Raw genomic sequence first — 13,660 nt, 5'->3', positions numbered from 1 at the left:
AGTGCCTCAATCGTCCATGGCAGGGATTTGTCGGCTGCACATCCATGATGCAAATCTCCCATTCCACTAGATTCCAAAGGTGCTTTATTAGATTGAGTTCTGGTGACTGTGGAGGCCATTTGAGTACAGGCCTAAAAAGATGGCCTAAAGATGGTTGTGCGTGAAAATCCTAGTAGATCAGCAGTTTCTGAAATACTCAGAGCAGCCTGTCTGGTCAACCATGCCACATTCAAACTCACTTAAATCCCCTTTCTTCCCCATTCTGATGCTCACTTTGAACTGCAGCAGCTCCTCTTGACCATGTCTACATGCCTAAATGCATTGAGCTGCTGCCATGTGATTGGCTGTTTAGTAATATGTGTTAATGAGCAATTGGCCAGGTGTACCTAATAAAGTGGCCAGTGAGTGTATGCAACTGCATAACAATGAAAGTGATCCCATAATGGAATTTAAAAGCATAAATAAATGGAAAAAATCTAAAAACACGAATCACAAAATACTGAAAACTGCTCAATTTATTTATATTTTTCAGTGCATGTGTGACCGGTCAGGACATTTCTCACCCCGTGACTGGAACACACGTGTCCGTTGGGTCCATTGGGACAGGAGCTCAGGTTTAGATACTGAATAGGAAGACACTTTCTGTCCACACACATCATAGATGGACCGCAGGGAGTCCCGTCCTCCACATAACCAACATCAGTCTGATCGTCCAGCAGGACATGTGCACCGCTGAGGAGAGACAGTGGGTTTATATACAGTTGAAGTCAGAATTATTAGCCCCCTGAATATTTTACATTTGACAGTAAAGATGACAGCACATAATATTAGACTAGATGTTCTTCAAGACACTAGTGTTCAGCTTTAAGTGACATGTAAAGGCTTCACTAGGGTACTTAGGGTAAAGATAGGGTAATTTGAAGACATTGTATAACAGTGGTTTGTTCTGGAGACAATCCAAAACTAATATTGCTTAAGGGGCGAATAATATTGACCTTAAAATGGCTTTAAAACAATTAAAAACTGCTTTTATTCTAGCCGAAATAAAACTAATAAGACTTTCTCCAGAAGAAAAAATATTATCAGACATACTGTGGACAATTCCTCAATCTGTTCAACATCATTTGGGAAATATTTGACAAAGACTAATAAAAGGTAAATAAGGAAAATAAAATTAATAAAAAAATAAAAATAAAGATAATATAGCTGTTTGTTCCATTACATCCAGCTTTTTAAAAAATATTTAATATCCTAAAATGTGTATAAAAACGTGTATATCCTTGAAGAAGTCTTCTCACCTGCAGTCGATCAGTCGGCCCTGATGGTTGAAATTGGTGGGAGTGATTTCTCCCTTTATAATGCCAATCCGTGGGATTCGGCCGGTGTTTGTGCACAACAGAAACCCGCAAAACACATCACTGCAAACACACAGACAACACAAACACTAAAATAGCCAATCCAATGTGCCAACCGCTGAGTTTTATTTGTGGTGTTCGCAAAATAACTCTTTATACTTTGGATTAAAACTCCCAAAGCAGGAAAAACAAACACTGTGGAAGTCCGTGGTTACTGGTTTGCGGATTCATATCCATCAGCCTTAAAATCTATCTTACTGCTATCTTACTGTATTTAACAGTTCACAGTTAATCAGTTTATTTAGACCAGGGTTGTCCAAACTCGGTCCTGGAGGGCCGGTGTCCTGCAAAGTTTAGTTCCAACCCCAACCAGACACACCTGGGCTAGCTGATCAAGCTCTTACTAGGCTTTCTAGAAACATCCGTGCAGGTGTGTTGAGGCAAGTTGGAGCTAAAATCTACAGGACACCGGCCCTTCAGGACCGAATTTGGGCATCCCTGATTTAGACTTATAATATGCAAAAGACAACAGAATCGTGTAATCAGGGGTAAAAATAAACAGAAAACTCAACTCAAGTCACCTACAACTTCACTGAGCAACAGTCATTGCACAATCCCAGCCGGCTCCGGCACTTTTTTACTTCATCGTCTTGAAACATTTGCATTGTGCTCCATGATTTTTGCATGTGTTGTGAGGATTTGCAGCTCATTTTCTGTTTGTGTTTGTGTTGTGAGGATTTGTGCTGAAGATCTTTTCGTTATTTGCTGCTGCTTTTTGTATTTGCATGTGTTTTCTTAAGCTTCAGTGCATTGAGCTCTCTCAGCCGGACTTTATTCACTGTTAAAAATATCAGTTTATTAACAGTTTACGTATTTAGGGATTCACAAGTGCTTGTTTACTGTTGTGAATTGCATTATGGGATGTTGATCTCTGCTCTGTCCACTTTTAATGTTGAAAATACAACTGTGCAGTTAAACAAAGTGACTTTTATTGAGATTTTAGTCACTAAAATTAATAATATAATGTAGAAGAAATACTATCTAGAGAGATAGGTGTGTAAAATAACTGAGAATGCGCTGGCAGTTTATTACAAGGTGTTTTTAGCGTAATATACAACACCAACACAGACAATAAAGCACTGCACACTATTACAAATGCTAATCTAAGTCACTTTTTACAACTATTCAATGTTAAACGTTGCTGAAAAAAAGATTGAGGTCCCATAATGCAATGAAAAAATAAACTTTAAACTTTAATTCAAGGATGTTTTAACAGTGTAGAGAGTGATGAGATCTTTATGAGGTATCGAACCAGTAAGCAAACACACGTGAGCATTGCAGCGGTGAGATTTTCTTACTGCTTACTGCACTGTGTCCATTTGTCTCCATCCGGACCGCAGTTGCCCTTCTCTGAGCCCTCGGTGTTCAGCTTCTCATAGCAGAACTTCTCTGAGCTCGCAGCCTCTGAAACAACACAGAGAAACAGGGAAACACACTGTATAGATGACTTGCAGATGACTGAGCAAACAATGCTTTTCTTACTTAAATCTTTTGTCTTGTTTCAAGTCCAAATATCTAAAAACTTTTAAATCAAGAATTATTTGTAGAATTAATCATGTTTTAAGAAATAATGAGTCAAAATGAAGTGAGCTTTTCCTTAAAAAACTAGCAAAATAGTCTGCCAACGGGGAAAGCAATATAATCTCTATTAAATTGTCACTCATTAATAAACATGAACACAAGAACTGATGAACTGAACACAAGAACTGATGAAATGAACACAAGAACTGATGAAATGAACACAAGAACTGATGAAATGAACACAAGAACTGATGAAATGAACACAAGAACTGATGAAATGAACACAAGAACTGATGAAATGAACACAAGAACTGATGAAGTGAACACAAGAACTGATGAAATGAACACAAGAACTGATGAAATGAACACAAGAACTGATGAAATGAACACAAGAACTGATGAAATGAACACAAGAACTGATGAAGTGAACACAAGAACTGATGAAATGAACACAAGAACTGATGAAATGAACACAAGAACTGATGAAGTGAACACAAGAACTGATGAAATGAACACAAGAACTGATGAAATGAACACAAGAACTGATGAAATGAACACAAGAACTGATTAAGTGAACACAAGAACTGATGAAATGAACACAAGAACTGATGAAATGAACACAAGAACTGATTAAGTGAACACAAGAACTGATGAAATGAACACAAGAACTGATGAAATGAACACAAGAACTGATGAAGTGAACACAAGAACTGATGAAATGAACACAAGAACTGATGAAATGAACACAAGAACTGATGAAATGAACACAAGAACTGATGAAATGAACACAAGAACTGATGAACTAAACACAAGAACTGATGAACTGAACACAGGACTGATGAAATGAACACAGGACTGATGAAATGAACACAAGAACTGATGAAATGAACACAAGAACTGATGAAATGAACACAAGAACTGATGAAATGAACACAAGAACTGATGAAATGAACACAGGACTGATGAAATGAACACAAGAACTGATGAAATGAACACAAGAACTGATGAAATGAACACAAGAACTGATGAAATGAACACAAGAACTGATGAAATGAACACAGGACTGATGAAATGAACACAAGAACTGATGAACTGAACACAGGACTGATGAAATGAACACAAGAACTGATGAAATGAACACAAGAACTGATGAAATGAACACAAGAACTGATGAAATGAACACAGGACTGATGAAATGAACACAGGACTGATGAAATGAACACAGGACTGATGAAATGAACACAAGAACTGATGATATAAACACAAGAACTGATGAAATGAACACAAGAACTGATGAAATGAACACAATAACTGATGAAATGAACACAAGAACTGATGATATAAACACAAGAACTGATGAAATGAACACAAGAACTGATGAAATGAACACAAGAACTGATGAAATGAACACAAGAACTGATGATATAAACACAAGAACTGATGATATAAACACAAGAACTGATGAAATGAACACAAGAACTGATGAAATGAACACAAGAACTGATGATATAAACACAAGAACTGATGAAATGAACACAAGAACTGATGAAATGAACACAAGAACTGATGAAATGAACAGAAGAACTGATGAAATGAACACAGGAACTGATGAAATGAACACAGGAACTGATGAAATGAACACAGGAACTGATGAAATGAACACAGGAACTGATGAAATGAACACAAGAACTGATGAAATGAACACAAGAACTGATGAAATGAACACAAGAACTGATGAAATGAACACAAGAACTGATGAAATGAACAGAAGAACTGATGAAATGAACACAAGAACTAATGAAATGAACACAAGAACTGATGAAATGAACACAAGAACTGATGAACTGAACACAAGAACTGATGAAATGAACACAAGAACTGATGAAATGAACACAAGAACTGATGAAATGAACACAAGAACTGATGAACTGAACACAAGAACTGATGAAATGAACACAAGAACTGATGAAATGAACACAAGAACTGATGAAATGAACAGAAGAACTGATGAAATGAACAGAAGAACTGATGAAATGAACACAAGAACTGATGATATAAACACAAGAACTGATGAAATGAACACAAGAACTGATGAAATGAACACAAGAACTGATGAAATGAACACAAGAACTGATGATATAAACACAAGAACTGATGAAATGAACACAAGAACTGATGAAATGAACACAAGAACTGATGAAATGAACAGAAGAACTGATGAAATGAACACAAGAACTGATGAAATGAACAGAAGAACTGATGAAATGAACACAAGAACTGATGAAATGAACACAAGAACTGATGAAATAAACACAAGAACTGATGAAATGAACACAAGAACTGATGATATAAACACAAGAACTGATGAAATGAACACAAGAACTGATGAAATGAACACAAGAACTGATGAAATGAACACAAGAACTGATGAAATGAACACAAGAACTGATGAAATGAACACAAGAACTGATGAACTGAACACAAGAACTGATGAAATGAACACAAGAACTGATGAACTGAACTGATGAAATGAACACAAGAACTGATGAAATGAACACAAGAACTGATGAAATGAACACAAGAACTGATGAACTGAACACAAGAACTGATGAACTGAACACAAGAACTGATGAAGTGAACACAAGAACTGATGAAATGAACACAAGAACTGATGAAATGAACACAAGAACTGATGAAATGAACACAAGAACTGATGAAATGAACACAAGAACTGATGAACTGAACACAAGAACTGATGAAATGAACACAAGAACTGATGAAATGAACACAAGAACTGATGATATAAACACAAGAACTGATGATATAAACACAAGAACTGATGATATAAACACAAGAACTGATGAAATGAACACAAGAACTGATGAAATGAACACAAGAACTGATGAAATGAACACAAGAACTGATGAAATGAACACAAGAACTGATGAACTGAACACAAGAACTGATGAAATGAACAGAAGAACTGATTAAATGAACACAGGAACTGATGAAATGTTGACTCACTTGGACCCCACACATATTTGCACTGACTGTCTCTCGTCTTGCACTCGCCGGCATAACAGCGACCCTGCAGACACAACAGTCTCAATAATCTCAATAATTAACAATGACCGTATCTAATTAACATGTCAATCCGGCAGATTAACTTGACGATCACAGGCCTCTTTAAAGAAACACTGCACTTAAATAATAGGAAATAGGCTCATTCTACGTCTCTCTCTCAGAGTTAAAGAGTTGTGTTTTACCATTTGTGAAACCATTCAGCTGATCTCCAGGTTTGTCAGGAGCACTTTTAGCTTAGCTTAGCATAGATCATTGAATCAGATTAGACCATTAGCATCTTAAATAATGACCAAAGAGTTTCAATAAACTTTCCATTTAAAGCTTGACCCTTCTGTAGCCGCATCGTACACTAAGACCGACTGAAAATAAAGTTACTTTCAAGGCTGATATGGCTAAGACATGTACTGTCATTCTGGTAATGATTTTACACAGTGCCTGAAAATAGTCCCTAGCTAGGTAACTAGGTATTTAATATTATTGCACTGCTGCAGTCATAGTACACCAGCAAAGTATCTTGATTATTACGTCAGAATGTGAGTATAGTTCCTATCCACATCAGCCTAGAAAATAACAACTATTAATTTTCCTTTTATCTTAGTACAAAGATGCTAATGGTCTAATCCATTTCAATGATTTATGCTAAGCTAAGCTAAAAGTGCTCCACCAGACCTGGAGATCAGCTGAATAGACTTAACAGTAGTAAAACACAAATGTTAACCTCTTTAATCTCTAGGAAAGCTGTAAAAGGAGCCTATTTCCAAAAAAAGCGGAGTGTTCCTTTAAGATCATTAAAGCAATAGCCAGAAATAAAGCTTTAGTTATGTGTACCTGGTTGAGAGAGCAAAAGTAACCGTCCTGCTTGTGCAGATTGGGAGGGCACTGCACACACGCACACACACAAACACACACACAAAGAGGAGTTTACATTAGCGCATGCACACACTGACTGCTATGTGTGTTTAAAGCAGTATTACACTGACCAGCCCCGAGTCTCCTGTGCACGTCTCTGAAATATCACAGTCATTTACTGCATAGCGGCACGTGTGCCCTCGAGAATAAAACTGACAAACAGAGACACACACACACACACACACACACACACACACACACACACACACACACACACACACACTTCAGAGTGCTTATCTGAACTGAGTGCACACTTCACATACACTTCAGGTAAGTATACTTTGAATAAACTGAATATTGACTTATCAATAAAAGGCCACTTAAGTGCACTTAAAGAGAGACACATGGCTGTTTTAACACACTTAAGTGTACTTTAAAAAATACACTTTGTATTTACAGTTGAAGTCTGTATTTACAAAATGATTCATCTTCTTGTGTGTGTGTTTTTAAATATTTCCCAAATGATTTTTAACAGGAGTTTTCCACAGTATTTTCTCTAATATTTGTAGAGAAACCCCATCATAAACCTCATATACAACCAATGCAAACCTATTTAAATATTGCATAATGAAGTACATGAAAACATGTCTTTAAGAAGAGTCTGTGGTGAATTAAAGAGACGCTCACCAGACATGTGTTATTACAGCAGGGCCCGTCACTGCAGTGAGCACCGTTTGACAGAGAACACTTCTTACAGCAGTCCTTATAGCACTCCTACAACACACACACGCGCACACACACACGCGAACACATACACACACAAAGTCCTGAGCTCATGTGATATTCCAGCATAAATCATACGTCATTGAAATGCTGTCCAGTGTGTGAACTCACGTCTCTCGGTCCACAGTCACACTCCTCTCCCACTTCCACATATCCATTCCCACACTCAGTGTCTTCAAACAGCTGTGGGACAAAAAAATAAATAAAAAACGGCTTTCACAATCTGTGCTGAGGAGCAATCCTGAAATGCAGTCTGGAAAAAACATTTCTGAGCTCCAGCAGATGTGCTCTCGGCTACAGAGATTTATTTATTAAATGTTGCGCAGAAACCTTCCTATAAATCAACATGCGCTTCTCATTCAGATTGATGGAAATGTGAGATTGATAAAACCTTGCGTACACACGTCTTCACTTAATATTTAAATAAATGATTTGACGTTTTTGTTTTCTTAACAAGTAAGTTATAAAATTGTTGTTTAAATTTGTTAATAAAATGTGTCGCAGCACACTGATCTCTCTGTATTTTAAACTATTAATAAAGCCAGCAGTGCATGCCATAAATAATTACCTACAACAATAGATTGTCATTAACTTAAACCATTATAGTAAAAAAAAAGTAAATTATTAGGACTGATAATAATGATTTAAAGTGGTTTGCACCAGGATATTTATGGGTAAGTGGAGCTTTGAGCAGCAGATACAAATACGTCAATGCTTAAAAGTGCAGTATGCAAGTTTGACACCCAGTGGCTGAACTAGGTATTGCACTCCCGGTTTAAAACACACGCAAGCACAGGTTGCCAGATTGACAACATCCACAGGAGTGTGCCTGACCGTCGAGCCTAAAGGCTGATTTAAGGCTGAATGGAACTGTTTTTTAACTAAAAGCAATGGATAGAGTATTTTCTTATATTATACAAAAATAAATATAACACAGAAAACGTGACGAAATATTGTCCACTGGGCTAGATATTAATCAACAGTCATTCAACCAACTTTCCTGAAAACGTGATCGAAATATTGTCCAGTGGGCTAGATATTAATTTAACAGTCATTCAACCAACTTTACCAAAGCGTCTCTACTTGATTGGTCTTGTGCATCCGGCATGTTTGTAGTTTATCTACACTTTTTTACTGCATTTGTAGTTCTAATCGTATTCACATTTATGCGCAATGTACTGTGGCCACTATTAGCGGTAAGAGTACGGACAGTTCTACTACACTTTAAATTTCTACCAGAAATACTAGCTTTGGCAAACTGTTTTCATCATACTACACTTTTGGGAGGTAAGCAGTCAGCGGTATCACTCCAAAGTGTCCGCTTGCATATAAAATGCAGCCATGTGTACCAGTGAGCACATATTTCCCAGTTCTCAAACATGCACATTTTCACAATGAGCTTGTGTTGAATAGAAAAGTGTTTTCTCTGACCTTGCTAGGTTTGTTAAAGAGACAGGATCCTCCTCCCTTCAGCAGGAACTCTTTAAAACTGACGATGCTGCATTTGGAGAACGCTCGCGGGTGCTGGACTCTGAGATATAGAGACGCACAGAGAGACTTTTTACTGAAGCAATCCGCTCATGACTTTGACATGATCAAAGCCTAAAAGGGTCAGTTTCAGAGGGTTAATAAACATTATCAGTGTGCCATTTTCAGCTCAAACTTTACAAAAAATCTAGAGACGGCAGAAAAGGACAAAAAAATAAAGGAAAAAATAAAATTCAATAAAATGGACAAGATAAAAACAAAATGGCAAGTAACAAAAATTAAACAGACAAAAAAATCAAATGAACAGAAATAAATAAATAAAAAAGACAAAAACATAAAAATGACAAAAAAATAAATAAAAGACGAAAAAATAGAATAAAATGGACAAAATAATAATAATTTTTTAAATTGAAAATGACCAAAAAGGAAAAAATTAAAAGGACAAAAATAAATAAATAAATAAATAAATAAATAAAAAAAATAAAAATAAAAAAAATAAAAATAAAAAACATTAAATTGGCAAAAATAAAAAATAAAGGACAAACATTTTTATAAAATTGACAAAATAAAAAGGACAAAAATAAATAAAAATAAAAAGGACACAAATAAATACATAAATAAGGCAAAATAAATAAATAAATAAATAAATAAATGACAAAAAATAAATAAAAAGAAAAAAAAAACATTAAATTGACAAAAATAAAGGACAAAAAAATTAATAAAATTGAAAAAATAAAAAGGACAAAAATAAATGGATAAATAAAAAGGACACAAATAAATACATAAATAGGGCAAAATAAATAAATAAATAAATAAATAAATAGGACAAAAATTTAAATAATTAATTAAAAAGGATAAAAAAAATAAACAAAATAAAATGGACAAAAATTAAAATGGACCAAAAAAAGTTACAAAAATAAAAAGATTGTTTTTCTGCAAATATAGTTGAAGTCAACATTATTCACCCTGTAGTGAAATTAATTATTTTACAAATATTTTTCAAATGATAGTGAACAGATTCAATTTCAAAGAATTTTTCACAGTATTTCCTCTAATATTTGTTCTTCTGGAGAAAGTCTTATTTGTTTTATAAAGTGATTAATGTCACTTTAAGCTGAATACTAGTGTCTTGAATAATACCTAGTCTAATATTATTTACTGTCATCATGACAAAGAGAAAATAAATCAGTTATTAGAAATCAGTTATCAAAACTATTACGTTTAGAAATGTGTTGGAAAAATCTTCTCTTTGTTATACAGAAATTGGGGAAAAATATAGAAGCAGCCATTTGAACTTCTGCAGCTACATTCTGAATACTGACTTCAACTGTATGTAGTCATGTAGTGAAATCAAAACAGCCTAAATGATCACAACATATCAAATACAAACATATGTCTGTATGTGTGTCTGACCCAGTGTCCTCCATGATGCAGCCTGGCCAGGAGTTCACACACCCACAGTCCTCTGAAACACACAACACACACACAGTCAGTGCTAAATATTCATATACGACAGTATCAAAGCAGATAAGACTATGAGAAAGAGAGTGTACTTCTCTTCGATGCTGAATCCCACTGAATGCCAAGATTCTGTGCCAAACTCTGTGACAGCTGGAGCGCCATTGTCCACTGAGTGCCATACTGCACACACACACACACACACACACACACACACACACACACACACACACACACACACACACACACACACCAGATGTATAGTGAGATGTGTACTGACTGAGGATGCGGTACATTTGCAATCATCAAGACTAGCTTTAACAGCAGACGGCGCTCTAGGCTAGTTTTAAAAGCAGACGTCGCTCTGGGCTAGCTTTAACAGCATACATCGCTCTAGGTTAGTTTTAACAGTAGACGTCACTCTAGGCTAGTTTCTACCAACAGATGGCACTCTAGGTTAGTTTTAATAGCAGACGTCGCTCTAGGCTAGCTTAAACAACAAACGGTGCTCTAGGCTTGCTTTAACAGTAGACATCGTTCTAGGCTAGCTTTAACAGCAGACGATGCTTTAGGCAAGCTTTAACAGTAGACGTTGCTCTAGGCTAGCTTTAACAGCAGACATCGCTCTAGGCTAGTTTTAACAGCAGACGGCGCTCTGACTAGTTTTAACAGCAGACGTCGCTCTAGGCTAGTTTTAACATCAGATGGCGCTCTTGGCTAGTTTTAACAGCAGACGTCGCTCTAGGCTAGTTTTAACAGCAGACGTCGCTCTAGGCTAGTTTTAACATCAGATGGCGCTCTTGGCTAGTTTTAACAGCAGACGTCGCTCTAGGCTAGTTTTAACAGCAGACGTCGCTCTAGGCTAGTTTTAACATCAGATGGCGCTCTAGGCTAGTTTTAACAGCAGACGTCGCTCTAGGCTAGTTTTAACAGCAGACGTCGCTCTAGGCTAGTTTTAACATCAGATGGCGCTTTAGGCTAGTTTTAACATCAGATGGCGCTCTAGGCTAGTTTTAACAGCAGATGGCGCTCTAGGCTAGTTTTAACAGCAGACGTCGCTCTAGGCTAGTTTTAACAGCAGACGTTGCTCTAGGCTAGTTTTAACATCCGATGGCGCTCTAGCCTAGTTTTAACAGCAGATGGTGCTCTAGGCTAGTTTTATCATCAGATGGCGCTCTACGTTACAGCAGATTTAACAGCAAATTGCCTCGATTGTTTATTAATTTTCCTGCGGCTTAGTCTCTTCATTAATCAGGGTTCACCACAGCGGAATGAACCGCCAACTATTCCAGCATATGTTTAATACAGCGAATGACCTTCCAGCATTCACACTCTCATACACTACGGCCGTTTTAGTTCATCAATTCCCCAATAGCGCATGTGTTAAGACTGTGGGGGAAACCGAAGCACGCGGAGGAAACCCACACCAACACGGGGAGAACCTGCAAACTCCACACAGAAACCCCAACTGACCCAGCCAGGACTCAAACCAGCGACCCTCTTGCTGTGAGGGGACAGGGCTTACCAGTATTGTGGTAAGGGTCCATTAGATTTAAATGTTTGATCTCATATTTCCCCTCTTTGGACAGGATCAGCCTGCGCACATGTAGATTGTTTTGCCAGCAGAGGTCCCATTACTGATGAGTTCAGCTCCTGATTCAGGATGTCTGCTGTCATTCAATCTACTGTAAATGTGATTCACTCACCTCAATGACTCCGACTCCATGACTCGCTGAACACATCCCTCCAAAATACGCTGCGCTGCTCCGAGGATAGTGAAACGTCACGTTCCTAAACACAAACACACAATACTTTGAGAAATTCATTCACAGATGGATTCAGAAATCACTAGTCTCTCTTGAATTGATTCGACGCTCTAGACTAGTTTCAAACAGCAGACGGCGGAGCTCTAGGCTAGTTTCTAACAACACACGGCGCTCTAGACTAGTTTTTAACGGCAGACGGCGCTCTAGGCTACTTTCTAACAGCAGACGGCGCTCTAGACTAGTTTTTAATAGCAGACAGTGCTCTAGGCTAGTTTCTAAAAGCAGATGGTGCTCTAGGGTAGTTTCTAACAGCAGATGACGCTCTACAAGCGGCACTCTAGGTTAGCTTCGCAGACATCAATCTAGGCTAGTTTTAACAGTAGATGGCGCTCTAGGCTAGTTTTAACAGCAGACATCGCTCTAGGCTAGTGTTTAACAGCAGACGGCACTCTAGTCTAGTTTTAACAGCAGATGGCGCTCTAGGCTAGTTTTAACAGCAGACATCGCTCTAGGCTAGTGTTTAACAGCAGACGGCACTCTAGGCTAGTTTTAACAGCAGATGGCGCTCTAGGCTAGTGTTTAACAGCAGACGGTGCTTTAGGCTAGTTTTAACAGCAGACATCGCTCTAGGCTAGTGTTTAACAGCAGGCGACGCTCTAGGCTAGTTTTAACAGCAGATGGCGCTCTAGGCTAGTTTTTAAACAGTAGATGTCACTCTAAGCTAGTTTTTAACAGCAGACATCACTCTTGGCTAGTTTTTAACAGCGGATGGAGCTCTAAGCTAGTTTTTAACAGCAGACGTCACTCTAGGCTAGTTTTTACCAACAGACGGCACTTCAGACTAGGTTATAACAACAAATGGAACTCTAGGCTAGTTTTTAAAAACAGATGGCACTCTAGGATAGTTTCTGACAGCTGATGATTCTCTAGGCTAGTTTCTAACAGCAAACGGTAGTCTAGGCTAGTTTTAAACAGCAGGTGGCACTCTAGGCTAGTTTTTACAGCAGACGGAACTCTAGGCTAGTTTTTACCAACAGATGGCGCTCTAAGCTAGTTTCTAACAGCAGACGGCGCTCTATGCTAGTATATATCAGCAGATGGTGCTCTAGGCTAGTTTTTAACATTGTTCTAGACTACTTTTGTCTCAGCAGACAGTGCTCTAGGCTAGTTTTTAACAGCACATGTCACTCTAGGCTAGTTTTTAAGAGCAAACGGCGCTCTAGGCTAGTTTTTAACATCGTTCTAGACTACTTTCTCTCAAACTAGCCTATAGCACCATCTGCTGTTAAAAATGAA

At 37.5% G+C, this 13,660-nt stretch overlaps 1 protein-coding gene across 3 annotated transcripts in view; it reads right to left on the bottom strand.

Annotated features, from left to right (window-relative positions):
• Nucleotides 1-13,660, bottom strand: part of adam23b (ADAM metallopeptidase domain 23b) — a 57,965-nt gene that overhangs the window by 5,825 nt on the left and 38,480 nt on the right. For all 3 annotated transcript variants that reach the window (XM_073912376.1, XM_073912377.1, XM_021478782.3), the window contains 12 exons: nucleotides 12,305-12,389; nucleotides 10,694-10,781; nucleotides 10,554-10,605; nucleotides 9,084-9,183; nucleotides 7,764-7,835; nucleotides 7,557-7,643; nucleotides 7,001-7,081; nucleotides 6,849-6,899; nucleotides 5,961-6,024; nucleotides 2,714-2,819; nucleotides 1,299-1,418; nucleotides 564-732 (listed from right to left, as the gene is read on the bottom strand). In XM_073912376.1, the coding sequence (XP_073768477.1) occupies nucleotides 564-732; nucleotides 1,299-1,418; nucleotides 2,714-2,819; nucleotides 5,961-6,024; nucleotides 6,849-6,899; nucleotides 7,001-7,081; nucleotides 7,557-7,643; nucleotides 7,764-7,835; nucleotides 9,084-9,183; nucleotides 10,554-10,605; nucleotides 10,694-10,781; nucleotides 12,305-12,389 (1,075 nt within the window). The remainder of the gene's footprint in view (nucleotides 1-563; nucleotides 733-1,298; nucleotides 1,419-2,713; nucleotides 2,820-5,960; nucleotides 6,025-6,848; nucleotides 6,900-7,000; nucleotides 7,082-7,556; nucleotides 7,644-7,763; nucleotides 7,836-9,083; nucleotides 9,184-10,553; nucleotides 10,606-10,693; nucleotides 10,782-12,304; nucleotides 12,390-13,660) is intronic.

The sequence above is a fragment of the Danio rerio genome, chromosome 9 (genome assembly GCF_049306965.1).
Source record: "Danio rerio strain Tuebingen ecotype United States chromosome 9, GRCz12tu, whole genome shotgun sequence".
In the NCBI taxonomy this organism is placed as follows: Eukaryota; Metazoa; Chordata; class Actinopteri; order Cypriniformes; family Danionidae; genus Danio; species Danio rerio.
This window is presented reverse-complemented; position numbering and strand designations above follow the sequence as displayed.